At 51.4% G+C, this 12691-nt stretch overlaps 1 protein-coding gene across 1 annotated transcript in view; it reads right to left on the reverse strand.

Moving 5' to 3' along the window:
- LOC119931782 (sodium/nucleoside cotransporter 2-like) overlaps positions 1 to 12691 on the reverse strand; it is a 29748-nt gene that overhangs the window by 16954 nt on the left and 103 nt on the right. The window contains exons 2-8 of the mRNA XM_038750683.1: positions 11620 to 11708; positions 10118 to 10301; positions 7713 to 7854; positions 6477 to 6590; positions 5663 to 5740; positions 962 to 1042; positions 467 to 547 (exon numbers count right to left, since the gene is read on the reverse strand). Of these exons, the coding sequence (XP_038606611.1) occupies positions 467 to 547; positions 962 to 1042; positions 5663 to 5740; positions 6477 to 6590; positions 7713 to 7854; positions 10118 to 10301; positions 11620 to 11708 (769 nt within the window). The remainder of the gene's footprint in view (positions 1 to 466; positions 548 to 961; positions 1043 to 5662; positions 5741 to 6476; positions 6591 to 7712; positions 7855 to 10117; positions 10302 to 11619; positions 11709 to 12691) is intronic.

Here is a 12691-nt window from a genome sequence, read left to right on the forward strand (position 1 = left end):
ACCTCATCTGTAAAATGGGGATTAAGACTGTGAGCCCCATGTGGGACAACTCGATCACCTTGTATCCACCCCCAGCGCTTAGAACAGTGCTCTGCACATAGTAAGCGCTTAACAAATGCCATCATCATTATTATTATATTATTATTATTATTATTAATAATCTTAAGAAAAGAAGACTTTGAACAAACCATCTTCTTAGGACTTTTGTTTCCTTTGGACAATAAAATAAAAAGGCAAGATGAAGTGGGGGTCTCTGGGGGAGCCGGGTAGAAGCCCCCAGGGGAGGGAAGCTGGGGCGGGGGGGAGGCTGTCCCCTGTCTCTCCCTCCACGTGTGGCATGTTGTCCAGCAGTAGGGAGGGACTGCAGTGGTGTGATGGTCTCCCTCTCCGGGGAGGAGTCATGAGTGCTCCTGGGAGGGAGCCCAGAGCTCTCTGAGGGGAAGGACACGGGGAGGCTAGAACTTACCTGGCTCACAAAGATGTTTCCTGCCACAGTGAGGGTCTCCGGGGCTGTGGTGCCAAGGGTGAACTGCAACAGGCCAGCGATCTAGGAGGGATGGGGGAGAACAGCTGAGTTGAAGCCACAGAACGGAGCAGGCGTAAAGGACTCTCCTTGACACATTCTCTTAAAGGGCTTCAGGTCTGGCCCCCTGAATAAGCTTCATTTCCCCCCAGTGCCCCCCAAAGGAGCCCACCTGGGACAGACCCAGGACTGCGGATAGCCAGGCCCACACTGGAAACCAGCAACGAAGGAGATCTGGGACTCCGGCAGACCCTTCCCGGTGAGTTTCAGGCTTGTGTCCCGATTCCCAGACGTCTGGGGGGTGGGTGGGAATGGCAGCAGATACCCCGTGACCGTTCTGATGGAGTTGACTGGGGCTCCGGGAAGAGTGGGGACCCCCCCTTGGAGTGGAGAGATCTTAGGTAACAAAGGGCTCTGAGAGCGGGAAGAGAATCTCACCTTCATGATCACCCAGTTCATCAGACCCAGGTAATAGAGCGTAGACATCACACAACTGAAGAAGATAATGATTGGAAGAACCTGTGGGCAGAGAAGCAGGGAGGGCCTCAAAGTCCCGGCTTGGTGGGGGACTAGGCAACCCTAGGAAACAGTACCAGTGTTCAGATTGGGAGTCAGAGGTCATGGGTTCAAATCCCTGCTCTGCCAATTGTCAGCTGCGTGACTTTGGGCAAGCCACTTAACTTCTCTGGGCCTCAGTTCCCTCGTCTGTAAAATGGGGATTAAGACTGTAAGCCCCGAGTGGAACAACCTGATCCCCTTGTATCCTCCCCAGTGCTTAGAGCAGTGCTTTGCACATAGTAAGCACTTAACAAATGCTATTATTGTTATTATTATTATTATTATTGTGGGCACCAGGGGTCAGACGGAATAGACTTGAGCTGCAGTGGGAGGGACTTAGGGTAGACATGGGAGAAATGCCCCAACTTTGGAATGACGAAACACTGGGCCCCTTGCCATGGTGGTGGGATTTTTAAGAGTGAGGTGAGGATCGGCCTGGAGGATGGACAAAATGCCCCCAACAGGCCCCACCAAGTTAAAGAAAAATTTGAGCCAGCGCCAGCAAGAATATGGGTGTAAGGGGAAGCAGCATGTCTGGGTGGAAAGAGCATGGGCCCAAGAGTCAGAGGACCTGGGTTCCAATCCTGCTTCTTCCACTCGTCAGCTGCGTGACTTCTCTGGGCCTCAGTTCCCTCATCTGCAAAATGGGGATTCAATACCTGTTCTCCCTGCTACTTAGACTGTGAGCCCTATGTGAGACTTGATTATCTTATATCTGCCCCTGTACTTACTACAGTGCTTGGTACATAGCAAGCGTTTAAGAAATACCGCAATTATTATTATATTAGTATCATACTATAATATTGATTATACTATTATGTTAATTATAATAGTAGCAAACCCTAGCTGTGCAGTTTGAAACAAAAGGACGACTCATCAGTTGGCTGTGGGCAGGGAATGTGTCCTTTTATTGTTGTAGTGGAAGCTCCCAAGTGCTTGTACAGTGCTGGACACATAGCAAGCGCTCAATAAATGCAAGTGAATGACTGAGTGAATGAGACTCCCCTTTCCCTTCTCCCATTTCTCCAGAAATCAAGGTCCTAACGTGGTTCCAAGTTGGCAGCAATGATAACTTTGCAGTCACTCCCACCCGCTATCAGTGGTGACCTCTACTCCCTGATTTATGACCCAAGACGGCTGCGCAGGCTTCTCCGGCAAGAGTTCCGGCCCCGGAAACTGAAGGCTTTCTTGGATGGCATTTTATTAAGCGCTTACTATGTGCAAAGCACTGTTCTAAGCGCTGGGGAGGTTACGAGGTGATCAGGTTGTCCCACGGGGGGCTCACGGTCTTCATCCCCATTTTACAGATGGGGTAACTGGGGCCCAGAGAAGTTAAGTGACTTGCCCAAAGTCACACAGCTGACAAGTGGCTTGTGTGTACGTGGGCCAGGCTGGGGCAGGGAGGGGCCGGATCCAGTCAGTGGGCGGCCAGGATCCAGCAGCCAACACAAGGAGGGGATATATGAGAAGCAGCGTGGCTCAGTGGAGAGAGCATGGGCTTTGGAGTCAGAGGTCATGGGTTCAAAGCCCAGCTCCGCCAATTGTCAGCTGTGTGACTTTGGGCAAGTCACTTCACTTCTCTTAATCAATCAATCAATCAATCAATCGTATTTATTGAGCGCTTACTATGTGCAGAGCACTGTACTAAGCGCTTGGGAAGTACAAATTGGCATCACATAGAGACAGTCCCTACCCAACAGTGGGCTCACAGTCTAAAAGGGGGAGACAGAGAACAGAACCAAACATACCAACAAAATAGAAATGTACAAGTAAAATAAATAAATAAATAAATAGAGTAATAAATATGTACAACCATATATACATATATACAGGTGCTGTGGGGAAGGGAAGGAGGTAAGACGGGGGGATGGAGAGGGGGACGAGGGGGAGAGGAAAGAAGGGGCTGGGGCTGGGGGGTGCGGGGGCATCTAATACATGGCCGGTGGGATGAAAGGAGCTTTTGGAGCGCCGGGGTCAGGGGTGGGGGACCATTTTGGAGCGTTTTGGGGGGGCCACCCTCCCCATCTTACCTCCTTCCCTTCCCCACAGCACCTGTATATATATATATATATATATATGTATGTTTGTTTGTACATATTTATTACTCTATTTATTGATTGATTTATTTTACTTGTACATATCTATTCTATTTCTTTTATTTTGTTAGTATGTTTGGTTTTGTTCTCTGTCTCCCCCTTTTAGACTGTGAGCCCAACCGTTGGGTAGGGACCGTCTCTCGATGTTGCCAACTTGGACTTCCCAAGCGCTTAGTACAGTGCTCTGCACACAGTAAGCGCTCAATAAATATGATTGATTGATTGATTGATTGATTCTCAGTGACCTCGTCTGTAAAATGGGGGTGAAGACTGTGAGCCCCCCGTGGGACAACCTGATCACCTTGTAACCTCCCCAGAGCTTAGAACAGTGCTTTGCACGTAGTAAGCGCTTAATAAATACCATTATTATTATTATTATATATTTGTGAAACTCAGGAAAGTGGTCCCGTCCTTTCCCCCGGTCTCTCCCGGATCTCAGGCTAGAAGGCCAGGCCTGGTCTCATCCTGCCCCTCCACCCCGACTCCCAACATACCTAACATCCCTTTCATAGCCCTCAGGCAACAGGGGAATGGAGATCTTTTCACCCACGAGAAGGCTCTGATTGGACTTCCATTTTTCAGACCCCTCCACAGCCAGGAAGGACCCGGCCAGTCTGGCTGACAACAGGACTTGCCCAAGGGTGAAGAAGGTGATGAGGATGTGCCCAGCCTCATCTCCCCTCACACCCCAGAGGACCTGGGGTATCCAGAGTAGGACAGCCTGGGGGGGGTGGCGGGGGCTACTGGGAGCCCAGACAGGGTCCCCAAGACCCCTCCAGGAGCAGGAGGCTGTGGAGTCTGTCCGAAGGGCCCCGTTGAGTTCCCTCTCTTTTGTCTGCCACATTTGTACGAGGATCTTTTGTCTCTCCTGTGGCATCAGTACTTCCCAAGCGCTTAGTACAGTGCTCTGCACACAGTAAGTGCTCAATAAATAGACTGTGAGCCCACGGTTGGGTAGGGACTGTCTCTATGTGTTGCCAATTTGTACATCCCAAGCGCTTAGTACAGTGCTCTGCACACAGTAAGCGCTCAATAAATACGATTGATGATGAATAAATACGACTGATTGATTGATCAGTACAGTGCTCTGTGCATAGTAAGTGCTCAACAAATAATAATAATAATAATAAGGGTATTTGTTAAGCAGTCACTATGTGTCCCGCGTGGAGCTCGCAGTCTTAATCCCCATTTTTCAGATGCAGGAACTGAGGCACAGAGAAGTGAAGTGACTTGCCCAAAGTCACACAACTGACAACTGGTGGAGCCGGAATTAGAACCCAGGTCCTTCTGAATCCCAGGCCCTTGCTCTACCCACTGAGCTTGACTGATCATCGTCATCAATCGTATTTATTGAGCGCTTACTGTGTGCAGAGCACTGTACTAAGCGCTTGGGAAGTACAGGTTGGTAACATATAGAGACAGTCCCTACCCAGCAGTGGGCTCACAGTCTAAAAGGCTCACAGTCTAAAAGTTGCTGATGAGTTGCTGCCCCTTCTGCCAGGCTGGGAACCAAGATTTCAGGGGGCAGAAGCCCCATGTTAGCCAGACCCCCTGGCATTGCAGCGGTCGGTGGCCTTCTTTATCCAGCCCCTTGGTCAGCCTGGCCTCAGACTAACTATTTAGGTAGGCCCTGACCAGGGGGAGAAGCAGAGTTGAGTTTCAACTCTTGGGCCACCTACCAGAACTGAAGTATTTCCACACAAACGTCCTCCTCACTAGCCAGGGGAGCCCCGGGGTTCAGGGTCAAAGATCGTAAATTGGTCCTGCCAGTTCTGGGCCAACTGGGCAAGATGTGATGGGACGTGGCCCGGGAAGCTCTTGCAGGGTCAATCTTGGACCTGGGGTCTTTTCTAAGTTTTCAAAGGCCGGGAACAACAGAGAGGACAAAGAGGCTGGGAGGAGGCCCCTGCCCCTAGCTGGCTTGGTTAATGACTCAGCCTTGGGGAGCTGGACGAGAACTTTGATCCTCAGTTGCTCTGACAGGAGAAAGGAATCCAAGCTGGGGACAGGGCTGAATCCAGGGATCAAAAACAGGAAAACCGCTGGAGAGACACATGTGCAAACCTTCTTACAGCTGTGGAGCAGTCTCAGGGCACCAGCCCTACTCCACCTGGGTCACCATCTCCGCCTTCCGCTGAAGCGTGGAAAGCCAGGGAGACCAGCTGTGCCCTGCCGGGGTCTCTGGCTTTGTTTCTATGGAAACCACGAGATGAGCCATCCTCTCCTCGGGAGCAAAAACCCAGGCTGGTTAGCCACAGCTCCCCCACTATGGGGGGCTGTGAAGACTCCCCTCAGGGGCAGGGCTCAGTGCCAGCTTGGTCTGCTTGTTTTTCTCTGAGTCAAACCGGGAGACCTCGAAAGATGGCATGTCTGCCCCCAGGTCTAGGAGGAGTGAGGGTCCTTGGCCCAAATCGAGGCCACTCGGAAGCCTGGATCCTGCCCACTCCCAACCCAGCCACCCCTCCTGTCCGTACCCACAGCTGACCTGAAAGGCAAACACCTCCTTGACCAGCTGCTCCCCAAAGACAAAGCCGGAGCCAGCCACGGTGTAATCCAGGAAAATCTGGAGGAGAAAATACAGGGAGGGGAGGAAGAAAGAGGGGAAAGAGAGGGGTCAACATCATCCATCTCCAAAGCTGCCGCCACCATCTCCCAGGTTGGGCTCCCCCGCGATGAAGCCAGGGCTGAGCCTCCAGGAAACAGAGACCATAGGCCTGGGGCAGCCGGGCCAGGAGGCAGTGTCCGGGGATGGGCAGAGGGGGACAATGGGGCCCAGGGCTGATGCTTCCTGCCCCCCTTCTCCCCACATCTAGTCTGACTGGAGCAAGGGAAGAAGAGTCGTAGTGGCCAAGCCCAGATCCCTGTCCAAAAGTGCCAGTGTTTGGTTGGTCAGGACTCCTTGACTCAAAACAGAAAATGGCAGGGTGGGCTGGTAGTTTGGGTCCACACTCACGGGACACAGGCTGACCTGCTGCAAGTCTGGACTGTCTCCACCCCCTGAGCTCTCCGGGCCCGGGAACAGAGAAAGGAGGAGGATGAGGAATTCTTCCCCAATTCCCAAGGATGTGCGGCTCATAGAGGGGCATGGAACCACCCAGGGAGCCCCTGGCCCAGCTTTCTCCTCCTTTCCCACAGCCCGTTCCCTTGTGCCCATATACCACCCCACCCCCATCCACTTCAACCACTCTGATGGTCTTGTTCTCTTCCCCAGATCTTCAGGATCAGCCCAAACTCCCGGGATCCAGGCTGAGCTCCTCCTCCCTCCTTCCCACCACAAGAACTGGCCCAGACCCCCTTACCCGGATCTGTTCACCCAGCCACTCGAACGCGATAAACCCGGGATCGGTTCTGATGACAAAGATCCCGAGGACAAACTGCAGCCCGAGGCCCCACAGCACTGCCCTCCACGACACCTGAGATCGAGGAGAGAGCGGGACCCGCGTTATCCAGAAATCCACCACTTCCCGGGGTCACTTGGGAGTCCTCGGCCCAGGCAGGCGCCCAGATAAGAAAAGGGGGTGATGGTGGCGGGACTGGGAGGGAAACCAGGATTCATAGGCACAGCCAGAGGAGAGGCAGTTGGGCCTGTCAAGCAGTTGACAGGGTGAAACTTTTCCAAGGAACATGGTGTTCCCCTGTAGGCCAGGGGTGTTCACCTAGAATGAAGCTATGTCTCTGCTCGATTAATCAATCGATGGTATTTGGGGGGCATTTACTGTGCACAGAGCACTATACTGAACACCCCTGGACACATATAGAGTTTTGGCATCCAGTCAGCCCTGGAGTAGTGCTGCTAATATACCTGTATATATGTATTTATTATTCTATTTATTTATTTTATTTGTACATATTTATTCTATTTATTTTATTTTGTTAATATGTTTTGTTTTGTTCTCTGTCTCCCCCTTCTAGACTGTGAGCACACTGTTGGGTAGGGACCGTCTCTATTTCTAGACTGTGAGCCCGCTGTTGGGTAGGGACGTCTCTATATGTTGCCGACTTGTACTTCCCAAGCGCTTAGTGCAGTGCTCTGCACACAGTAAGTGCTCAATAAAGACGATTGAGTGAATGAATGAATATGTTGCCAACTTGTACTTCCCAAGCACTTAGTACAGTGCTCTGCACACAGTAAGCGCTCAATAAACACAATTGAATGAATGAATGATTATGTTGCCAACTTGTACTTCCCAAACGCTTAGTACAGTGCTCTACACACAGTAAGCGCTCAATAAACACGATTGAATGAATGAATGAATATGTTGCCAACTTGTACCTCCCAAGCGCTTAGTACAGTGTTCTGCACACAGTAAGCGCTCAATAAACACGATTGAATGAATGAATGAATATGTTGCCAACTTGTACTTCCCAGGCACTTAGTACAGTGCTCTGCACACAGTAAGCGCTCAATAAACACGATTGAATGAATGAATGACTATGTTGCCATCTTGTACTTCCCAAGCGCTCAGTACAGTGCCCTGCACACAGTAAGTGCTCAGTAAATACAATTGAATGAATGAATGCTAACTGAGACTCACCGCTCCGGGGTGCTTGGAACAAGCGAACAGGATAACGATGAACATGCAGACGCCAGCAAAGGAGATGAGCTGCTTTGGCCGCTGGGCAGTGTCCAGCCCTAGCCACAGGCATAGGCTAACCAGTGCCACTGCCCCCAGACCCCTGCAAAGGGAGCGTATGTTACCTGTGGGCAGGCCGGGGGCCTGGGGCCAGGTGGCACACGGAGGAAAGGCCCCTGACAGTTGACCTATGACTTCTGAAGGGGTCTTCTAAGCCCTCGGGCTGGAGTCCTAGGCTGGGTAGGGACTGTCTCCATATGTTGCCAATTTGTATTTCCCAAGCGCTTAGTACAGTGCTCTGCACACAGTAAGTGCTCAATAAATACGATTGATGATGATGATGATGATGATGAGCTCTGGAGCAGCAGAACTGGGCAACCGTCAGCAGAGCCTGGTCGTCTTTCACCACTAATCTGGCCCTGGGGGCTCTGGGCTACCCGGGCCAGTTTGGGCTTCGACCAATCCATGCCATTCATTCATCCATCCATTCATTCAATTGTACTTACTGAGCGCTTACCGTGTGCAGAGCACTGTACTAAGCGCTTGGGAAGTACAAGTTGGCAACATATAGCCCGGCCCACGTCATCCCCCTGGCCTGGAATCGCCTCCCTCTGCCCATCCGCCAAGCTAGCTTTCTTCCTCCCTTCAAGGCCCTACTGAGAGCTCACCTCCTCCAGGAGGCCTTCCCACACTGAGCCCCCTCCTTCCTCTCCCCCTCCTTCCCCTCTCCATCCCCACCGCCTTGCCTCCTTCCCTTCCCCACAGCACCTGTATATATGTATATATGTTTGTGTGTATTTATTACTCTATTTATTTATCTATTTTACTTGTACATATCTATTCTATTTATTTTATTTTGTTAATATGTTTTGTTCTCTGTCTCCCCCTTCTAGACTGTGAGCCCGCTGTTGGGTAGGGACCGTCTCTATATGTTGCCAACTTGTACTTCCCAAGTGCTTAGTACAGTGCTCTGCACACAGTAAGTGCTCAATAAATATGACTGATTGATTGTTCATTCATTCAATTGTATTTATTGAGCACTTACTGTGTGCAGAGCACTGTACTAAGAGCTTGGGAAGTTCAAGTTGGCAACATATAGAGATGGTCCCTACCCAACAGCGGGCTCACAGTCTAGAAGGGGGAGACAGAGAACAAAACAAGACATATTAACAAAATAAAATAAATAGAATAAATATGTACAAATTAAATTGAGTAATAAATACGTACAAACATATATACAGGTGCTGTGGGGAGGGGAAGGAGGTAAGGCAGGGGGGATGGGGAGGGGGAGGAGGGGAAGAGGAAGGTGGGGGCTCAGTCTGGGAAGACCTCCTGGAGGAGGTGAGCTCTTAGTAGGGCCTTGAAGGGAGGAAGAGAGCTAGCTTGGTGGATGTGTGGAGGGAGGGCATTCCGGGCCAGGGGGAGGACGTGGGCCTCGGGTAGACGGCGGGACGGGCGGAACGAGACCCGGTGAGGAGATTAGCGGCAGAGGAGTCTTCCTCGCTGAGACTTCTAGTCACCAAGTGGCCCCTATGGGTTACTCAAGCCCAAGAATTTGGCTACCCATTCATTCAATCATATTTATTGAGCGCTTACTGTGTGCAGAACACTGTACTAAGCGCTTACCCAGACTGGGGGACAGCAGGACCCAGGTGCTGGATTCCCGAGCAGTGCTGGCTCTGCTGTCCCCAGGCCTCAGCAGAGCTCAACTAGGAACCTGCAGGAGCTAAAGGACCAAGCGTCCCTCAGTTTGGGACAATCCTTGCTGTCCAACCTGCCTCCCTCACTCCCTGGCCTGTGCCCTCGACCTGTCTCTTCCCACTCCTGCTCTCTGACCTGCCCCCTTCTCTTTCTGGCCTACTCTCCCACCCCAATCTATCTTTCCCAGCCCCTGCTCTCCTGGACTATGGTGAAGCTAACTCTAATGTTATGGGATGGGAGACCCTTTTGGGAGCCCAGAGACTTCATCACATTGTGCAGGTTTAGAGCCCCAGACGGCTAGTCAGTGACCCTCAGAGCTGACCGTGTTCCTGGCCTGGCTTCAAAGCCTCCGGGGGACCCCTCTACTGGAAAACTGGACCGCACTGTCTTGGATAGAGCTTTTGTCCCCATCCTAGAGCCCCAAGGGTCCCAGAAGTGTCACCCTCAGGGATTGTTACTGAGAAGGAACACCAGGAAAAGGAGCAGAAGAGAAAGGGAAGCCCTGGAGGAGGGAGCCCTAGGCTGCAGCCCTGGGAGGGTCTGGGTATGTTGCCAACTTGTACTTCCCAAGCGCTTAGTACAGTGCTCTGCACACAGTAAGCGCTCAATAAATACGATTGACTGAAAGGGGCAGTTGGGTCCACAGGGGCTCTGCTCTCACTCACCATTTCAGCCAGCGCTTCAGGCAGGAATTTTCAAGGGGCTTCAGGCACCCCTTCAGTTTCTCCCCAAAACGCTTTTGACACCAGTCGTAGGCCAGGAAGAAGAGGACCACACAGGTGATGATGAGCAAGGGCAGGGCTCTCTGGAAGTTCAGGATGCAGGCTGACAGCAGGTAGGCAGCGTAACCTGCAGGAGGGAAAGGAAAGACGCAAGGTTAAACTAAGACTCCAAGCATTGGGGCAACAGATACAGTCCCTGCCTGGGCGGACCCGCTATCTCCATTGCGAAGCTCTGGCAGGGCCATTACTTGGTGAATAAGGGAGTCACGGGGCAACCTCATCCGAAATTCCCGGCCCCCCCCACCCCCATCTTGTCAGTGAGACCAAGGACATACTCCAGATATGATGGAATAAACAATGAGAAAACTTGGAAACACTGAGAAGGGATTCTGAAATAAGAGGAAACATTAGGAGCGTGCATAGTCGGTTGAGCCCAGTTCCTTTGTTTGGCAGGAGAAGCAGCTTAGGAGACAAAGGGGAGACGGAGGCAGCAAGGCTACACCAGAGGTTTGGGAGTCATTCAAGTATTTTAAGGAAGCGGGAGAGCTGACGGCTCATGAAGACCTGCCAGTTATAGAATCCCGAGCCCCACAGGTGAGAGGGAAGTTCAGAAAGGTGAGGTGAGAAGGTGAACCGGAGTACTATCCCAATTAATTCAGAATAATAATAATAATAATGGCGTTTGTTAAGTACTTACTATGTGCCAAGCACTGTTCTAAGCGCTGGGGAGGATACAAGGTGATCAGGTTAACCCACGGTGGGCTCACAGTTTTAATCCCCATTTTACAGATGAGGTAACTGAGGCCCAGAGAAGTTAAGTGACTTTCCCAAAGTCACACAGCTGACAGTTGGCAGAGCTGGGATTTGAACCCATGACCTCTGACTCCAAAGCCCAGGCTCCTTCCACTGAGCCACCCCAGAGGACAACTAAACGCAGTTGTCCACATTCACTCAATCAATTTATTGAGCGCTTACTGTGTGCAGAGCACTGTACTAAGCGCTGTGAGGCTTGCACAGCGGCTAACATTTGTGCCACGTTCCCAGACTCTGGAAAGGGAAGCTCTGACTGGATCTCGCCGATGTTTCGGGAGCAGGAGACAAACCTCCCTGAGGTCGCGGGGCTCAGCCCCTCTGGAAGAGGATAGTCTGAAGGTGGGATAGGTCCAGGACACGTAGAAGAAAACCTCTAGGTGACTCAGGTTGAAGGAGACGAACCATTGGGGCTCTCTGAAAGGACGGAGCTGAGGAGAGGACCCAGGCAGAGGTCTGAGAGACGGTGATGACCCGGGGGGAAAGCGGTGGAAACGGCAGCGAGGGGAAATTTCAGAGCCCTTGCGAGGCACTATGAGGAACAGCCCAGACCCCAGGGCAGGGTCGACCAGGATGGGACCCCGGTGGGCCTTCTTGTCTCTGACCTCCCTGGAGGGTCGACTCGGAGATCTCACCTGCACATCCCAGGCCCACGAGGATCCACCGGATAAGTCCGCCGTAGGCCTGGCAGAAGCTCCTCGCCTTCTGGACAGCCTGCGAGCTCCTAGGGAGATTTCAAGTAAAGTCAAAATGGAGGCTGTCCGGTCCAGCGTTCATCCAAGGCTCCCCCCAACGATAGGAACCTGGGTGGCAAATAATCAATCAATAGTATTTATTGGGCAGTTTCTCTGCACAGATCACTATCATCATCATCATCAATCGCATTTATTGAGCGCTTACTATGTGCAGAGCACTGTACTAAGTGCTTGGGAAGTACAAATTGGCAACATATATAATCACTATATTACTGCTTGGGAGGTAGAAGACACGGTCCCTGCCCGCAATAGTGAGGAGGCAGACACTCAAGTAAATTACAAGGAGGAAGGAATAATAATAATAATGATGTTGGTATTTGTTAAGCGCTTACTATGTGCCAAGCACTGTTCTAAGCGCTGGAGTAGATACAAGGTCATCAGGTTGTCCCACGTGGGACTCACAGTCTTCATCCCCATTTTACAGATGAGGGAACTGAGGTCCAGAGAAGTTAAGTGACTTGCCCAAGGTCACACAGCTGACAAGTGGCAGTTAAAAGATACATACACAAATACAGTATCAGTTGGGGGCAAGGGGGGATACCTAAGGATGTAGAGGGTGAGGAGGCCCTGAAGCAGAATTTGTGGAGGAAATAGAGTGGGGAGACAAGACTGTGAACCCGTTGGTGGGTAGGGACCGTCTCTATATGTTGCCGATTTGTACTTTCCAAGTGCTTAGTACAGTGCTCTGTGCACAATAAGCGCTCAATAAATACAATTGAATGAATGAATGAGATGAGAGATTAATCAGGGATGGCCTCCTGGAGGAGATGGAATTTCGGAGGGACCTGGAAGCTGGGAAGATCAGAGTTCTGCCGAAAGAGGAGGGAGTTTCAAGCAGAAGGGAAGGCATGAGCCTGATATAACTGATGAGGGTAAGGCCCTGTTTATAGGTTGGCCTAAGAGGAGTGATGCTTGCGAGCTGGAGCGTAGAGGGAGAAGAAGAGGGTGAATG

Source organism: Tachyglossus aculeatus, chromosome 8 (assembly GCF_015852505.1).
Source record: "Tachyglossus aculeatus isolate mTacAcu1 chromosome 8, mTacAcu1.pri, whole genome shotgun sequence".
NCBI lineage: Eukaryota > Metazoa > Chordata > Mammalia > Monotremata > Tachyglossidae > Tachyglossus > Tachyglossus aculeatus.